Here is an 18,540-nt window from a genome sequence, read left to right as displayed (position 1 = left end):
AACTACACGCTGTTTACCATAAATGTATTTAAAAAAATAAAATACATTTATGTAAAAATAAATGGATAGAAAAATATATGCCACGCTAACATTTATAAAAAAAAGTAGAACAAGTCTAGGGATAAAGCTGTATAACAGAGCCAGTGTTAGTATTCATGGGGCACTGGGTTCAATTTTCAGTACACACACACACACACACACATACACACACGAAGGAGGAGGAGGAGTAGTGGTGGTGTGGGGGAAAAATAATAAAGAATCTCAGAGCAGACCAAGGAAATTTTTCAAGTGAAAAGAAGGGTATACTGATATGGAAAAAAATCTAAAAAGCATTATATACTTATTAATAAAATATCAAAAAACATGAGTAAAACTGGAAGAAATGGATGAATCTACTATTTTAGTTGGAGAGCTCAATATTATTCTATCAGAAAGAGATATATCCAGCAGATAGATAATAAGTAAGAGTATAGTTGAATTCAACTATATCATTAATTAGATTAACAGACTCAATAGACCATATTACTAAATAATAATAACAGAATAAACATTCTTCTTGCATAACAAAGCACATTAATCAACATTCTGGGCCAAAACACACCTTATTAAATTTGAAAGAATACAAATCACGTGACCTATGCCCGATTAAATCAATTAAAAATCAGTATCAAAGGATAACCAGTAAGATCCCAAAGTGTTTGGAAATTAATCACCATCTTAAAAATACAAAGGTCAAAGAAGAAATCTCAAGAGAAATTTAAGAATATTTGTAACTAAATGAAAGTAAAGTCCTATCTTATCAATTTGTAGCATATAGCGAAGGTAGTACTTTGAATGGCAATGAGTGAACATATTTTTTAAAAAAGAAGAAATATTTAAAACTCAGTCACCTGTTTCCAATTTAGGAAAATTGAAAAAGAACAGTAAATTAAGTATGCATATGAAAGGAAACAATAAAAATTAAAGAAGTTAAATTGGAAACAAAAAAATTTGAAAAGAAAGAAGTCATGAAAATGCAAATTTGTCTTTGGAAAAAAATAAAATTCATAAACCAAGGAAAAAAGACAGAGAATAAAACAGAGAGACAGACAGAGACAAACTGAAAAAGAAAGAAACACAGAGAGAAGTATTAATATTGTTAATATCATGAAAAGGACATCATTAGAGATCTTGTGGACATTAAAGGATAATCAAGAAATGTAGCTACACCCACAGATTAGATAACACTGATGAATAGAACAATTCTTTGAAAGACACAATCTCATGAAATTCATATAAGAAACAGATAATCAGAGCAGGCCTTCATCTAGCAAAGAAACTCAAGCAATAATTAATGAACTTGGAAATAGAAAGCACCAGGCCCATACACTTCAATTCAACCACCCATTTGAGGAAGAAATTATACCAGCTTTTCTACAATCTCTCTCAGAGAACAGAAGCTAAGAAATAAAGCATTTTATGCGTTCTGCACTTTAATATAAAAATGAGACAAAGATATTGCAAGAAAATAAAAGACGAATAATTAAAAACAGAGGTCAAAAGTTCTCAACAAAATACTAGCAAATTCGATCCAATAATATATTTAAATTATAAATGATGACAAGGTAGATTTGTCCTAATCAAGCAAAGCTAGTTTACTATTTGAAAATAAATTAATATATCACATCCATGGGCTATAGAAAAAATCATATGACCTAATTAACAGATGAAGAAAAGCATTTGACAAAGTTTAACATGTGCATGAAGAATTCTTAGTAAGCAAGAAATAGAGGAAAACTTTCTCAACTTAATACAGATTGTCTACCAAAATAAATAAATCCTCCAAACCTTACAGCTAATTTAACAAAATGGTGAGAAACTCAGAACTTTGATACTACCTCAAGAACAAGGATGTCACCTCTCACTATTTTGCAACTCTATTCTGGAAATCCCAGCTAGTGCAATAAGAAGAAAAAACGAAGTGTATGCATATGTAGAAGGAAGAAATAAAACTATATCCATAGATACTACCCAAAAATGTGCAAAACAAACTCAGAACTGACATAACAAAAACTTAAAACTCTGATGAGAGAAATTGGAGAACAAAATCAAAGTTAAGAAATTTCACCTTCACAGATAGGGAGACTCATTATATTATTAAGATGTACGTTCTTTCCAAACTAATTTATAAGGTTAATTTCGATCACAATCTCAGAAAACTGTTTTGTGAACACTGACCAACTGAGATTAAAGTTTATGTGGAAAGGCAAAAGACCAAGTATATCCAAACAATATTGAAGCAGAACAAACTTGGAAGATCAATACTGTCACACTTCAAGATATAGCAATCAAGACAATGTGATACCAGTGAAAGAACAGTCTAATAGATTAACGGACAAGAGAGAGACCCCAGAAATAGACCAAAATATAGTTAACTAATAAAGATCAGTTAGTTGCAGAAGGAGCAAAGATAATACACTCTGGAAAAATAATCTTTTTCAACAAATAGTGCTTGAGTAATTGGATATATGCATTCAAAAGTAAAATATGTATACAAGTCTTACATAATTTACAAATATTTATTCAAAAATGGGTCAGAAATTAAATAGTGTAAGACTGTAAAACTCCTAGAAGACAATACTAAAAAACTACATGGAGTTTTAGATACAATAGATGTATAATTTGTGAAACAGAAATTGGCAAGAAAATTAATGCTCTCTGTGAAAAGTGCTGAGAGAAAACATGTATCTCATAAGAAACTGTTACCCAAAATATATAATAAACTCTTAGGCCAGAAATGAACAAAAAATGTGATTTAAAACTGAGTCAAAGAGCTTGATGCCAGTGGCTCATACCTGTAATCCTACCTACTCAGGAGGCTGAGATGTGAGTATCACTGTCCAAAGCCATCCAGGGAAGGAAAAGTTGGTGAGACTCAAAAGCTAGAAGTGGATCTGTGCCTCACGTGGTAAAATCCTAGCAAAAGAGCTTGGGGACAGTGCAGAGACCTAGAATTCAAGCCTTAGAATGGCACACAGGAGTACGCGTGTGGATGTATGCACATTCGCGCGTGCGCGCGCGCGCGCACATACACACACACACACACACACACACACACAGGTCAAAGGTCTTAACAGCTACCTTACTGAAGTAGATATACTGATGGCAAATAAGCATGAAAAAAAGTTCAACATCACGTATCACAAGGAAAATATATAGTAAGACAATGCGATACCATGAATGGCCAAAATTCAGATCACTACCAACAGTGGCAAGGATGTGGAAAAATCGAAGCTTTCTTTTAGAACTGGTCTGAAACCAAGCAATATGATATTGGAAGAAAGCTAGGTAGTTTCTTAGAAAACTAGACATACTCTTATGATTCCTATCACTCTTCTTACTATTTATTCGGTGGAAGAAATTGATAATGGTCATTCTATGTACATGTGGAGACACTAAGTAGATGCAAAACGTATGTATTCTCTGTATGTTTTTCTCTGTAAGCCTAAAAATTCTCTGAAGACAATATACTTTAAAGTATATGACTGTGGCTTAAATATAAGAACTCAAACTAATAAACTCTAAAGGAAAAAGCCCTAAATTTCTGGGGCATGGATTAGGCAATGTTTTCTTAACTATAACATCAAAAGCTCAAGCAATAAAGGAAAAACTAAATGAGCTGAACTTTATAAAAATGAAAATATTTTATGCTTCAAAGACCAACATCAAGCGAGCCAATATTATGGCAGAATGAGAAAACATTTGTAAATCTGTATGTGCTAAGATACTTGTTGAGAAAGTCTAAGACATCTGGGAGAAAATGTAAAGGAGTCTCATCACTTAACAGGATATGAATATACATACCTCCAAAGAAGAAATACAAATAAGTGCTTAACATCATTAACTATGACTGAAATTGAAATCAAACCCATTTACTTCATTCTTACTAGGATAACTAACATCAAAAAGGCAGAGATCATGCCTAGTGATGGTGAGAATCCTGGCAGGAATGGGGAATGTCTGAACATGAGGCCATACAAGGGCAGTGAAATCACTTGATACAGGACAGGGTGGACACCCAGTGCTTCTTGGGAGGCTGTCCTCAGCCTATCTTCCTGTATTGATACTTTATATGGCATGTGATAGGTTATTAATATCTAAATGGCTCTGGGCAGGAAAAAGGTTCCCACCCTCAGAATTGAAACCTTCCTATTCTGCTGATGGGAATATAAGGTGGTACAACTGTCTCAAACAGTCTAGCAGGTCATCAAAAAGTTAAATACTGAGTTATCATGTGACTTGGGAATTCTATTCATAGGGATATACCTAAGAGAAATGAAAACACATGTCTGTAACAGATACGAATGTTGATAGCAATATTATCCATAAGCATCCAAGTGTAGAAAGGTACAAATGGATAAACAAAAGGTAGTATACCATACAACAGGCAACTTATTACATGTAATTTATATATGTATATTTAAATATATAAACATATATTATATATAATAGAGAAATAAATGAAATATTGATGCATCCCATAACATGAGTGAAACTAAAACTGTCATAATAAAATTATTCATTGATATGTTAATAACAAAATATATAGAGACAGCCAGTAAATTAGTTTCCAGGAGTCAAGAGTGATGTAGATGACTGCTAATAGGTACAGAAATGGGGATGGAGATATCTGAGATGATCAAAATGCTCTAAAATTATTGATAAATTGTGAATTTCCTAAAAATATTAAACTACATTTTAAATACATGAACTGTATGAAATGTAAATTATCTTTTAATAAAGCTATCATTTTAAAAAGTGAGATGAAATAAGTATAGCACTAAAGTTAAAAGCTATGTCAATGTAAGTATTAGGTCAAGGCCAAGCCTAAGAACTGTGCTCTAAAATTCTTTTCTTTTTTCTTTCTTTCTTTCTTTCCTTCCTTCTTTCCTTCCTTCCTTCCTTCCTTCCTTCCTTCCTTCCTTCCTTCCTTCCTTCCTTCCTTCCTTCCTTTTTCTTCTCCTCTTTGGTTTATCACCTGTCATCAGTGTTTCTGATTCTGGTACGCTGTGTGTTCATCTGATTTGAGGAAGGGAAAGGGAATAACAAAATGGTGAAACAAAGGACAAAGGATGAACCAATGCAACAGCAATACTCACAAGGCACTGTGAGTATGAACTTTACAATTAGGGCGGTAGGGAGAGAAGAGGAAAAGTGGGAGAAAAATGAGGGTAGGGTAACAATGTTTGACCATAAATGTATTAATTACCTTACTTATGTAATTGTAACCCCTCTGTACATCACCTTTACAACAGAAGTAAATTAAATTAAAAAAATTCATGTGTGTGTGTGTGTGTGGAGGAATGTGTGTGTATGTGCATGCACACTCACAGTCCTGGGGTTTAAGCTCAGAGCCTCATGTTTGCTCAGCAAGTATTCTACTACATGTGCCATGCCTCAAATGATTTTTCTTTTAGTTTGCCTTCCAGCTCAGAACCTCACTAACTTTGCTTGGGCTGAACTTGAAAAGAGGATCCTCTTGCTTCTTCTATCATGGTACCTGGGAACATAGTTATATGCCATTATACTTAGCTTATTTGTTGAGATAAAGTCTCACTAAGTCTTTGCTGTGTTGGACATGATCTTCCTGTTTCTACCTAACAAATAGCTGGGATTACAGGCATGAGCCACTGTATCCAGGAAACAAATAATAAATTGGACTGAAATTGAAAATAAAATAAAAAATTCAGAATAAAACAAGATATGAGAATCCACTGGAAAGTAGTTAGATGTTTGTGAATTAAGATATACTCTAGTTAAAACAAGTAACTTTTAAGCTTCAAGTAAAATCAATTTCTATACCCATGTCAAATACCTGACCAACACTATTACTTTTTCTTGATTATTGTGAATGTTTGTAAATATAAAGACAAATGGATGTTTCGCAGACTGTTAACAGCCCTCTTGTCTAAATATGACAGCAATTTGCATTTATAATTACTAAGATTTTAAATTAATTCATTTAAAAATAATATAAATTGGCATAAGATTTTTGGTGCTTTGAAATTTTCCCTTTAAATTATAAAAGCAATATGAAAACATTACAGAAAAGTTGGGATATAAAAATTTCATTTATATTACCAAGATAACTATTTTCATTTTCCAACGTACCTTTCAGAATATTTTTCAAATGCATATATTTTAGCCTAATTGCAATCATCTCTAAAATATAATTTTGTATCTTGCTTCTCCATTTAATGCTCATAAGCATTTTCCATATTGTAGTCTTTGTAATTATAGTTTTATGGCAATATAATTTTTAAGTGCACATGATTTATTCAGCAATTATTTTAGAGTTGGACTGGTAGTTGCTTCCAATTTTTTGATGTTATAAATAATATTGCAAAGACTATGTACAGATTCTTTAATGTTACTGTCTTAAAAGAGATGGCTGGAAGTGGAAACATTTTTATGATAGTTGACACACACTGCCAAATTATTTTCATCTCTACTTGGACCATCCATAAACTTCTCAAACTTAATGTGTTCCAAACTGAACTCATCATCACCCCACACTACCTCCACCTGTTTCCTCTATCTCCTTCCCCCAAGTGATTGGCAACCCCAGATGCTCAAGTCATGAACCCAAGCACCATCACCTTTGACTTCTCTCCTTCTCGCTGCAGTTCAATCCATCATTAATCTCTAACATCTACTCTGAAATAACTTACGAACACATGTCAGAGTTCCATCACATTGCTACAACTCTAGTTCTAGTCACTAAGGAAAGTATCTTCCATGGGGGTAAAGCATTTCTTTAATCATTCTTCAACCTAGTCTTTACCTTTGTCCTCAGGGAACCTAACTTCTGGATGAACAAATGAATGAATGAACAGCATTATAGCAGGTTAAAACTCAGAAAAAAATTATATTAAGTGAAGTAAGCCAGACCCAAAGAAATATATGTCCCATAGTTTCCCTCATTTACAATAATTAGTATACATATAGGATAATTTTATCAGATGAGCAAAAAAGCTCAAAAGCTATGTACATATGACCATACAAGATGATCCATCAGAAAGAATGACATTGCCCCATTTGTTAGGAAATGGAAAGACTTGGAAAGAATTAAGTGAAGTTAGCCAGGCCCAAAGAAACATAGGTCCCATGGTTGCCCTTATTTGCAATAAGTGTATGTCTGAGACAAGCAGAAAAGGTCAGATAAGATGATGTTAAGTGAAATGAACCCCAAGATAGAGACACAAGTGGTTTTTTTCTTCCTTGCTATTGTTTCTACGTATTTATAAGGTACCATGTGATTTTTTTTTGTTGCTTTGTATGTCCCTCCCCTATGGTATAACTCCTGTTTTCACTATATTTGATGTTGGTGTAATTGGGGAGGGGCAGGGAAAAAAACAAATTTTTGAAATAGGGATACAAGTTGATCCATTGCAACAATGAGATGTACAAGACGCTATGTTGAAAACTGAACTTTACAATTTAGGCAGGGGTGGGGGAGTATAGCTGAGAAGATGGGAGGGAAGGGATGGTAGGGGAAAAACAAAGGAGGAGGCAACAATGCTGGATAAGAAGTGTATTCATTACCTTGCTCATGTAACTGTAACCCCTTTGTACAGTATTTTCACAATAAAAAACAATTAAAAAAAGATGTTGCTAAGTGAAATGAACTCCAAGATATGGACATAAGAGGTGTGATTTTTGTTTCCTTTGTATGTTCTTCCCCCCTGTTGTCACTGTACTTGATTTTGGTACCCTGCATCTTTGTATATACATCTGCCTAATTTGGGGAGAGGAAGGAGAATAACAAAATGCTGAAACAAGGACACAGGATGACCCATAGCAACAATGATACCTACAAGACAGTATATTGGAAATGAACTTTACAACTTCAGGCAGGGGAGGGTGGGTGAGGCTGGTAGGGAAGGGAAGGGATAGTAGGGGAACAAGAAGGGAAGGGATAACAATGCTCGACAAGAAATGTACTCATTGCCTTACTGATGTAACTGTAACCCCTCTGTAGGGCATCTTTACAATAAAATAAAAATTTTAAAAAGAACAGCAGGTTATTAGATTATTGTATAGGTTTTTTTAAAAAAAGTTTCTTTTTGTAGAATCAGTAACTTTGAACATATTATATCTTTTTAATAAAATGTTATGCTGTACACGCTAATGCTCTGATTCTCATGGTTTAGTTTTAGTTAGCTTTTCAATATGCAGAAGTTTAAATAATTAGGGAAGTGAAATGAGAATGTTCTTTACTTTTTTATCTTATCATGTTTTCAAATTTTCAAAAGTGGACAAATTAATGAGATGTGGTATATTATTAAGTAAGAACAAGGCTATTGATAGACAAAACATGGTGCTTCAGGGTGTTAGCAGTAACCTGATACAATGCGATGATCTTTTTTCCTTAGTTGTCCAACTCATTAATCTATTTTGTTCTTTATGGATGCCTATAAGAGATTTCAGACAGCTTTAAAGAGCTATGTTCATGTATGTTACAGGCTCTCAAGGTCTCAAAAGCAATAGTACCTTTCTGTTTTTCTCCTCATCCTTCTATTTTGTATATATCTGTAATTCATCAATTAAATAATAGGATAAAAATAAAGAACTAAATATTTTTTAGATTATAATAAACGTGCATAATCAAATGACTAAATTACCAAAGGAAAAAACAACAATGTATGGAATTAGTAATTCTAAATCCAGAGCACTGAGTTTTACATTGAACTTCCTCAATCCTAAATCAAAACAGCTGGTGCTAGTGGCTCACACCTTTAATCCTAGTTACTTAGGAGGCTAAAATCTGAAGATCACAGTGCAAAGCCAACCTAGGCAGACAAATCTGAGAGATTTCTAGTTGAGAAGCAAAAATGCAGAAATAGAGGTATGTGGCTCAAGTGGTAGAGTGCTAGCCTTAAGTGAAAAAGCTAAGCAAGAGCAAGTGGCCCTGAGTTCAAGCTTCAGTATCAGGCACCAAACAAACAAAAACAAGAAAAATAAAAACTAAACAAGAACAGTAAGAAATGTGATCCACATGTCCTTATTGAAAAAAGAAATGTGGCTATTCCTCAAAGATTTAAGAGATTTAAAGACTGTAAATTCAGTAAGAATTTGCTCATGTTTCTTCCCCTCTAATTTATGTCTCCTTGTCAAGGAACATGGAATTCATTGGGTCACCTCAAATCTCAGAACCTATGCATGAAGCCCTTCCTCTATGCAGGCTTCCCTTTAGTCTACAATAAGTGTGATCTATTTAACTGAAAACTTTGGTATCAACCTCTTTTTGTAAAGATCCCCAGTATCTCAGGATAAAATCCACATGATTTTTTCTGGTATAAAAGGATGCCTATGGTTTGGTCTTTGCCACTTCGTAGCTTTCGTACTTCTTGGAACCCTTTGTCCACTTCTTTTTTTTTAGTTTTTTTTTGTAAAGATACTGTGTAGAGGGGTTACAGTTACATGGAAGTAAGGTAATGAGTACATATCCTAGCAGCATTTTTACTCCTTTGTTTTTCCCCTACTATCCCTTCCCTTCACACCTCCCCAACTCCTCCCCCCTCCACCAGAAGTTGTAAAGTCTTGTGTCTTGTACATCTCATTGTTACAATGGTCAACCTGTATCCTTGTTTCAGCATTTTGTTATTTCCTGTCTCCTCCCCAAATAGAAAAATACATATACAAGATGCAGGGCACCTACATACATTGGAATTCTATTCCTCCATCAGAAAGAATGATACCTCCCCATTTGTTAGGAAATGGAAAGATTTGGAAAAAAATATATTAAGTGAAGTAAGCCAGACCCAAAGAAACATAGGTCCCATGGTTTACCTTATTTATAATAACTAGTATACGTCTAGGCTAATCTTACCAGACAAGCAGAAAAGGTCAAAAGCTATGTACATATGACCATATAAGATGATGTTAAGCAAAATGAACCCCAAGATAGGGACACAAGAGGTTTTTTCTTTGTCACTGTTGTTTTTAATGTACTATGTGATTTTTAAATTTCTTTTGTATGTTCTTCCCCATGGTATAACCCCTGCTCAACTCTTTATAGTAGGTTTTCAAATCTATGATGCTTTAAAAAAATCAGTATTGGGGTTTGAACATAGGGTCTCATGCTTGGCTCTATAACTTGAGCAATGCTTCTAGCTCTTTTGCTCTTCGTTTGCTTTTCAGAAAAGATCTCACTAACTTTTTCCCGAGCTGGCCTCCACCCTCCATCCTGCTATCCCTTGGTCTACCTCTTGAGTAGCTGGGATTATAGGCATGTGCCAACATATCTAGCCCATCCACCATGCTCTCTTATACCCAGAGATTTTTTTTTGCCCCACAGGGTTTTCCCTTCCCATTGTCTCAGCAGGATAATTTATACTCACACTTTCAACTCATAACATATATCAAGTTTCTTTCCCTCTATGAATCTTCTCTAGCCATATGTGTGAAGTCAAGGAGAAGTACTCTGAATACCTCAAATTTGAAACTCAGAATACTCATTTTGATCATTTATTTTCTTGCCTAGCTACGTTATATTTTTCCAAAGACTAACATTTTTCCATAAAAATACTTAATGCAGCTGGGCACCAATAGTTGATACCTATAATCATAGCTACTCAAAGGCTGACATCTGGAAAATCACAGGTGGAGGACAGCCCAGGCAGAAAAAGTATAGAAAAAAACTAGACTGGAGGCATGGCTCAAATAACAAAGCGTTGATGGAACAAGCGAGCCAAGAAAGTGAGAGACTTTGAGATCAACTCCAATTCTGCCAAAAACTAAAAAAAAAGGATAAAATATCTAGTTGCACTGACTTAAATGCATGAAAAAATTGCCTGATAATGGTTTCCAATTTTTGTTTTAAAGATTTTTTTCAAAAAAGATCTATTTCAGATTGCCATTATTCTATAAAAAGAAAAATACTTGCACAAAAGACAGGAGGAATAATATTTAAGAAAAAAACGTAATCCTGTAAGTCATCTAACCATGAGGACAATTTCAGAACCCAGGTTGGTCTAGGACTATTCCTTTCCTTCATATCAATATTTGACAACCATTTACTAACAGTTCCTTCCTCCAGTAGAATTTCTTCCTGAGGATTACGATCCAGGGCAAAAATGAGACAGTTAATTAGACGGGATATTTTGTGAAGTGATCTAGAGAATAAACTAGGATTCTGTTGCTGATTGAGGATGGATCAGTATCCTTCGGGAGACAAGAGCATATGGTGGTTACTTTGACAATCTCTTATGAAAAGTGAGTATATTCTTTAATCCTCACACTCCATCATTCCCTCATAGCCACCATTTACACCACATCATTCACCCATGGTTGGCAGCTACGACATGCCTAAAGTGAAATATGAACCTGCTCTTCTTTCTACCAGCTTTATCCCAGGCTAAATACATCCACGAGTCCTTAGCTTCTGGCTCAGTGTCAGGAGCAAAAGCAACATCAAGTGTGTGCTCAGAGCACAGTTGCCTTGGAGTTATGATTCTGGCAAGTGAAAATGAATCTTTTCAGAGGGTTCAGCCTTCTTTTGAGAATCTACTTCACTTCGAAGTAGATCTTCATAATTGTTTTCTGTGTGATTTAAACGTTTTAAAGCTGCTGGTGAGTTCTAGAGATGTAATGAGGAGCTGGGATGCTGAAGAATAGGTTATTGGTGATTGACATTAGCTCTTTAGGCTGTGGAAGAATACACAGTAAGTTTACTATAGGAATCTACTACTCTTACACATCCACGATGTATTAAGACTACATATTCCAAGCATGGGGGAATCTGCAATTAGTTTATTGTGGCTACCATGAGTAAAAGTGAATAATTTCATGTACATCTTTCTCTCCCCCTGGAAATCTAGGAGTAAGACCTATGCTAAGTATTAAGCAGAATAAATGTTTAATTCGTGTACGAATTCTTCACATGCTTAATATGTCTGAATTATATTCATGTATTTTAAATAAAATACCAGAAAATCAAGGAATTACATTCCTTGGATATCTCTGACCTTACCTCTTAATGCTTTCAATATTTCATTTTTTAAAAAGATTGATATATTATGATCATTTTCAAGATAAAATACAGTAAAAAGTATACTGAGTAAATTAAAACCATAAGATACATCATTGAAAAGAAAGGCACCAAAGATGAGGTAAACATGGGGTGTATGACCAAATATAAAGAAATAGGCTAAAAAAGTTTTTGTTACCATGACTTCATACAGCAACTAAAGAAAACATGCAAAACCATTCTCTGGGGCAAACTTTTCTCCTGGAATTATAATTCAAGCAGGATCCTATTTCACTTGTATAGGGGTAATAGAGTTGGCACTAGCCACAATTTATAGAAACACTATTTTAAAAGACTTCTCATATGAATACTTTGTAAAGGTTAAGGCTTAACATTAAATTAAAACTCATGGAAAGCATTTCAAGTTGGGAAGGGATCTGAGACAAGAGTCTAAATAAATGCCACAAGACTGATTCAAATAGCATGTGCTGCCCTCAAGCAGGTGTTGGGGGCAGTCAGTCAGCTAATGACTGAACTCTCTACAAGTACTTGGAGGACAAAAAAGTCTGTTCTTAATTTAGCATCCCATGCTCAGGCCGAGCCCTAGGCTCAGAGTTAGAATCTCTATGGGGCATCAGAGGCCAGCAACCTATCCATACTTTTAATAATGCTATACTGGTGATTCTCAGGCTGGACATACTTGGGAAATACTTCTTTGGTCAGAGTTTAGTTTGAAGTTGATTTGACCAATTTAATTTAGTTCAAGTTCTAATACTGTGGCCTACACTACTGACTGAAGAAAAATGAAGACTGAAGAAAGTATAACTTGAGAAAATTCTACCAGTTTTCATTATGGTTATAATTCTACTTCCTTGACTTCTGTGTTTTAACAGTCTTCATAGAATACTGTACATTAAGAAACTTGTTGAAAGGCTCCATAGTTGGAAAAATTTTTTCCAGGGGGAGGCTACCATTTCCTTTGTTGCATGGTTCTGCTTTTTAAAATTCTTCACAAGGAAAGAGATTCATATTGCAACTCTAGTAGTGAAAATTTTAACGCTAGAGTTAGGTTTTCGGATAGAAAGCCAATCAGCAGTCAGACAAGAGATAAACTATTTCCCTCAAAGCACTTACGCGTGGGCCTGACTGACTTCAAAATCCATTGCTATAACATAGGAGATAAAAGTTAATGCTGAAATGTTTAAGTTGGACTTTACAGATCACTGCTTTCCCCTCTGCTCCCTCTGTCTACTCCCCAGACCTCATCTGTGTTATTTGTGATCTTTTCTGTTATTTCTAACAAACTTCTCTTTTAAAGCTGTTCTGAAATCTAATTCTTACTAATCCAGGTATCCTAGTTAATTCTAGGCATCACCTGTATGAAAGTGATACCAGGATTAAGGATGAAGGAAAAGTTAGAGAGGATACATGCTGTGAAAAATGTGATTTACTCCACATATTGTCCTTTTATAGGATTGAAGGCAAAGCAATTCTGCATCAGCCTACAGATTAGAAATTAAAGATGAAAGTCTGGCTTGACATTGGCATTGCTGTTTTCAATTTGCTCAGGTTAGGAGTGTTTCTTGACTTCTATGAGGATACAGCTCATACTCTGTATGATTTGAAACCTGACAAATCCCTCTCCAATACACGTCTCATTAATCATTATAACAACCCTGAAAGTGTATCATCCTCACTGGAGCAGAAAAGGAAGTTGAGACACAGAGAGGGTTGGTGTTTTCTAAGTGCCGCCCAACTTGTGAGTGACAAGGCCAGGCTTTAGGCTCTCATGTCACAGGAATGGGTTTCAGAAGCACTTCAGCCATCAGTCACTAACACATGGTGGAAAGAATGTCAAAGGCAAAGAAATAGTTTCCTAGAATAAAGTTACAGCAGTCGGTACATCCTTCTACAGCTGATAACAAGGCATCAATTTCCTTTGAAATTCATGGTTCTAAATAATCAGCTTCTCTACAGAAGACACAAAAGGCTTACTACTATAATACATAATACGGATCCTGACCCGCAGTTAGATTTTCCCAAGTGCTGGGACTCAGAACTTAGAGATCCATTAACACTATCTTTTTATCAATATGGAGAATTGCTAATGTTCCTATTGTTACAATATCTATTTCTTAATAAAAGAAAAATGCAGAAGGTCAAGCTATCTGTAATAAGTTTGATAAGATCACTATACTTAAGAATCCCTATTTATGCCAAAGAAATAAAAAGTGTACTTACCCCTCCTTCATGTCATTTATAGGAAGCGGCACCCTGCCACCCCTGTCCAAGGCTGACGTGATGTTTATAGCGTTCAGGCGTTCTGGCTGCCACACATTTTTCACGGCCCCTAGAAAGTCTCCCAGAACCTCACTGGCCAGCATTTCTTCAACATTCATATTTTTAATAAAAAATTCTGCTTGATATGGCAATGGGAAGTCTAATTTTGGAGAAAAGGGTACATATCTTTAGTAGTCTTTTAAAAGGGAAACGAAAGAACAATTTGAGATTTATGAGTTTTGTTCTAATAATTGGAAGTAATATTAAAACTGTCAGTCCTCATATCCATGGTTCTATGTCCTTGGATACAAAAAAACTGTAGATGGATAGTTAGGTAGGTAGGTAGGTAGGTAGGTAGGTAGAGAGAGAGAGAGAGAGAGAGAGAGAGAGAGAGAGAGGTTGAAATATATTTAGAAAAACTGTACAGCATTTTTCTTGTCATCATTCACTAAACAATTTGACCTAAGAACTATTTATATAGTATTCACATTGAACTAGGTATTATAAGTGTAGAGAGATATAAAGAATGAAAGGATGTGTAGGTTCTATGCAAATACTGTATCATTTTGTCTAAGGGACTTGAGCAACCTCAGAGTTCATTATTCACAGGGGTCTAGGAATAATCCCTGGAAGATACCAAGGGATCATTGTACTAGCTTCAGAGACTTTCTCTGTAAAAAGAGGCTGTATCCAAAAACATAATATAGACACAGAACTTTACCTATAATATAAATAAAATGCAAAGCTCACCAGGGTAATTGATCATTGTGGGATTTGGTCCATAAAAGAAAAAAATGAAATATTTTAAATTTATAATTACTGATATCATTTATAACATGACAAAAAATTTATTTTTCTACAATTATACTAATTATATATCTTAAACGAATTCTAAAAATCAGAGCAATTCTATTATTTTCACTTTTCTATTATCAAATACTCTAGGAAAAATTATGAAGTCTCATGAAATTCTACATCTTAGCTTGTTAAAGACTTACTTACAGCTGGGCACCAGTGACTCACGCCTGTAATCCTACCTACTCAGGAGGCTGAGATCTGAGGATCACGGTTCAAAGCCAGCCCAGGCAGAAAAGTCCATAAGACTCTTATCTCCAATAAACCACTAGAAAACTGGAAGTGGCGCTGTGGCTCAAGTGGTAGAGTGCTTGCCTTGAGCTGAAGAGCACAGGGACAGCACCCAGGCCGGGAATTCAAGCCTCATGACCAAAAAAAAAAAAATAGAAAGGCTTACTTAGAATTTTTTCCTCCTGAAATTTCACTAAAATTCTGCAAACATTTTAAAATTAGTATTTAAAATCAATTTAGTGTCATATTCACTCAACAAAAAATGCTCCAAATAAATATAAAAATATTTCAATTGGTCTTGAGTCAACAATCATATTTCTTTTTTAAATCTTTTTTATCTTTTTTTTTTGGTCCATCATGGGGCTTGAACTTTGCGCCTGGGCACTGTCCCTCAGTGCTTCAGCTCAAGGCGAGTACTCTACCACTTGAACCACAGTCCACTTCCAGTTTGCTGGTGGTTTATTGGACATAAAAGTCTCAAGGACATTCCTGCCCAGGCTGGCTTTGAACCACAATCCTCAGATCTCAGCCTCCTGAGTAGTTAGGATTACAGGTGTGAGCCACCAATGTCTGACTCATATTTCTTATATTCTGATTTTTCCATTATGATTAAGAGTTAGCTTTATTTTTATGTAATACAATTTTTATAACAAATATTAATTTAAAAATTACTACAAAGCAGTCCAAGCAAAGAGAATTGGCTAAATTATAACAGTGAATTCTCACAAGGAAGTGGGTAGTCTCTTCTTGTGTTTTGCTTTACACTTTCAGATGTGAAGCTTAATTTTTGGGGGGTTAAGGGAGTTGTACTGTGATTTGAACTCAGGGCCTAATGCTTGCTTGGTTTGCTTTCTCCATCGTTGATGTACCATTTGGGCCTCGAGCCTAGCTTTTTGCTGTCTAACTGGAGATGGAGTCTTATAACTTTTCTGCCCATGCTCTGGATCTTAGCCTCCTGAGAAGCTGGTATTATAGGTATGAGCCTTGGTACTGGGCTTAGGAAAGCTTATCTTTATAGAGGTTAAGGAATGTACAAAAATTTGAATTTACCTCACATAACTTTTCTCTAAGCCACAGGATGTGGCTAGAAAGTCCTCAGCAGATTCCAAATATATAGTAAAAATTTGAAAAATATTACAACTTTAGTGGTTATAATAATATGAAAAGTTTGGTTTTCTGAATCATTACTTTAAAAGGACAAGAAAATCTGAATAGTATAGATTCAAAATCTTGAGTGGTAATTACACTATGCATAGCCTCCAATGTATTTCAATAGAATTCATGAATCCGTAAAGTCTTCCACTCCTATTTGCTAAAGCAAAAGTAAAAATTATACAATGAGCACCTGATAGCTGTCATCAAAAAAAAAAGGCCTCATTTTTTGTGAAGCCTCTTTGATAGTAACTGAAACCAGATGCAAGAGGTGAAATCTAAGAAGAAATTCTGGTTTTAGACTAAGTTTTCAATGTGTTGTTTAGAGTGTGGTTATCTATTCTTAACAATCCAGTTCTTTACTTATCTCCTATACTGTCATGCATTTTGCTTATGATATTGTGGACTTATTTAATATATAGCCCGTCTGGAATCTTCCAAAATATGATGTATTTATTCTTGTTCATGAAGATAAATTTCCTGTTTATACAAATACATTTCCTGTCTTATACAGATAAATAGTAGCTTAATTATGTGACATTTCCCCTAGACCTTGAAATAGTCATGCAGAAGCAAATTATGAAGAAGAGTTTTTTGATGCTAATATATTTATAAATAACATTGAATATAATTTTGCATGTGTCAGAAGTCTATAATCATTCATTTTCTTCTATGTTTTCACATCCAATTTTCCAAAACCTGTAAAGCTTGTCCCTCTTATCATGAGTACCACTTTTTGGGCAATGGTTAGGCAGCACTTTCTGCTCTATGTGGCTTTGCTTTGTGGCTTCCATTCTGGGACTGATGAAGGCAAGCAGGGAGCTGCCTGCCACCACACCCCTTGGAGGCGCTGGGTAGTGCAGCTGCCTGCTGTCTACTGGGCCAAGAGCTGCTGCCAGGTCTCCCTGGAATGAATCACAGCAGCTTTCTAACTCTGGGGAAATCCCATGCCTGCTATATTTGGAAATCACAGAGGCCAAGAGAACAGTAGGCCAACAGATTGGTAGCAGGCCTCAGAGGCGTTAAACTCAATTTAGAGAGTCACTTTATGTGCTCTCCTTGAGCACCATGCTGTGTGAGTCTACATGACTAATTTCCCATTAGGTTGCTCAGAGAAGGAGACAGCTGGGCAGGGAGTTGGTCTGACCATGATTACCCTGATTTACAACTCTGTTATTTCTTTCCCTATCTGGGACAAACAGCATGAGTAAAGGCCATACTCAGAGATGTTCATTCTAGTGTGTGTGTGTGTGTGTATGTGTGTGTGTGTGTGTGTGTGTGTGTGTGTGTGTATTCTGTCTAGACTAGAAGGACAAATGTGTGACCTTTTTATTTCACTGGTTTTCAAATAGCTTAGGTCACTGAACCCTACATAAAAGGCATGGAGCAGCTCTGCCTGAAGTCAAAGTTACAGGCATTCAAAATCTATCCTCACTTCCTCCCTCACCAACACAACCTCAAAACTCCTGATTTAGATAAATAGCCTTTAAAGCCAACTTTTGACCGTTCAGTTGTTTAGCAATCTTCCATTAGTATCTGCTTGATCATGTGCTCCCTACATCAATAACAAAACCTATTCAAAGGCCCTATGTGAGCTGCCTCTCTAGCAGACTCAGCTTTAAGACAAGGCTGGAGAAAGAAGAGGTCAGGCTATAGATCAGGCTTTTTGCCCCCAGCTTTTAGGAACTCCCACATCTGAAAGAGCCTTGAATCCCTCTGAAAGAAAAACAGTAAGATCCAATGACCCAAGGCCAGTGGAATATATCTGTATAACTCCAGTGATGAACTGCCAAGGAAAAAGGAAACGTTGTGATTACTGTGCTCATCAAGGGCATTCCAATTCTACAGGGGCAGCGTAGACTGGAATCAGGCATCCAGTCTCACTTGTAGTCCAGACTAAAAGTCTCCCTGATACAAACATGAATATCTGCTAAAAGCTCTGGTGAGTATGAGAGCAGACAATGTTCTGTCTGGGCCCAAAGAACTGCCCTTGGAGCTGCTTTTCATATTGG

At 35.5% G+C, this 18,540-nt stretch overlaps 1 protein-coding gene across 4 annotated transcripts in view; it reads right to left on the bottom strand.

Annotated features, from left to right (window-relative positions):
• Sgce (sarcoglycan, epsilon) overlaps positions 1-18,540 on the bottom strand; it is a 74,488-nt gene that overhangs the window by 22,017 nt on the left and 33,931 nt on the right. For all 4 annotated transcript variants that reach the window (XM_013035870.1, XM_013035872.1, XM_013035871.1 and 1 more), the window contains one exon: positions 14,252-14,450. In XM_013035870.1, the coding sequence (XP_012891324.1) occupies positions 14,252-14,450 (199 nt within the window). The remainder of the gene's footprint in view (positions 1-14,251; positions 14,451-18,540) is intronic.

This window comes from Dipodomys ordii, unplaced genomic scaffold, assembly GCF_000151885.1.
Source record: "Dipodomys ordii isolate 6190 unplaced genomic scaffold, Dord_2.0 Scaffold227, whole genome shotgun sequence".
NCBI classification, from domain to species: Eukaryota; Metazoa; Chordata; class Mammalia; order Rodentia; family Heteromyidae; genus Dipodomys; species Dipodomys ordii.
This window is presented reverse-complemented; position numbering and strand designations above follow the sequence as displayed.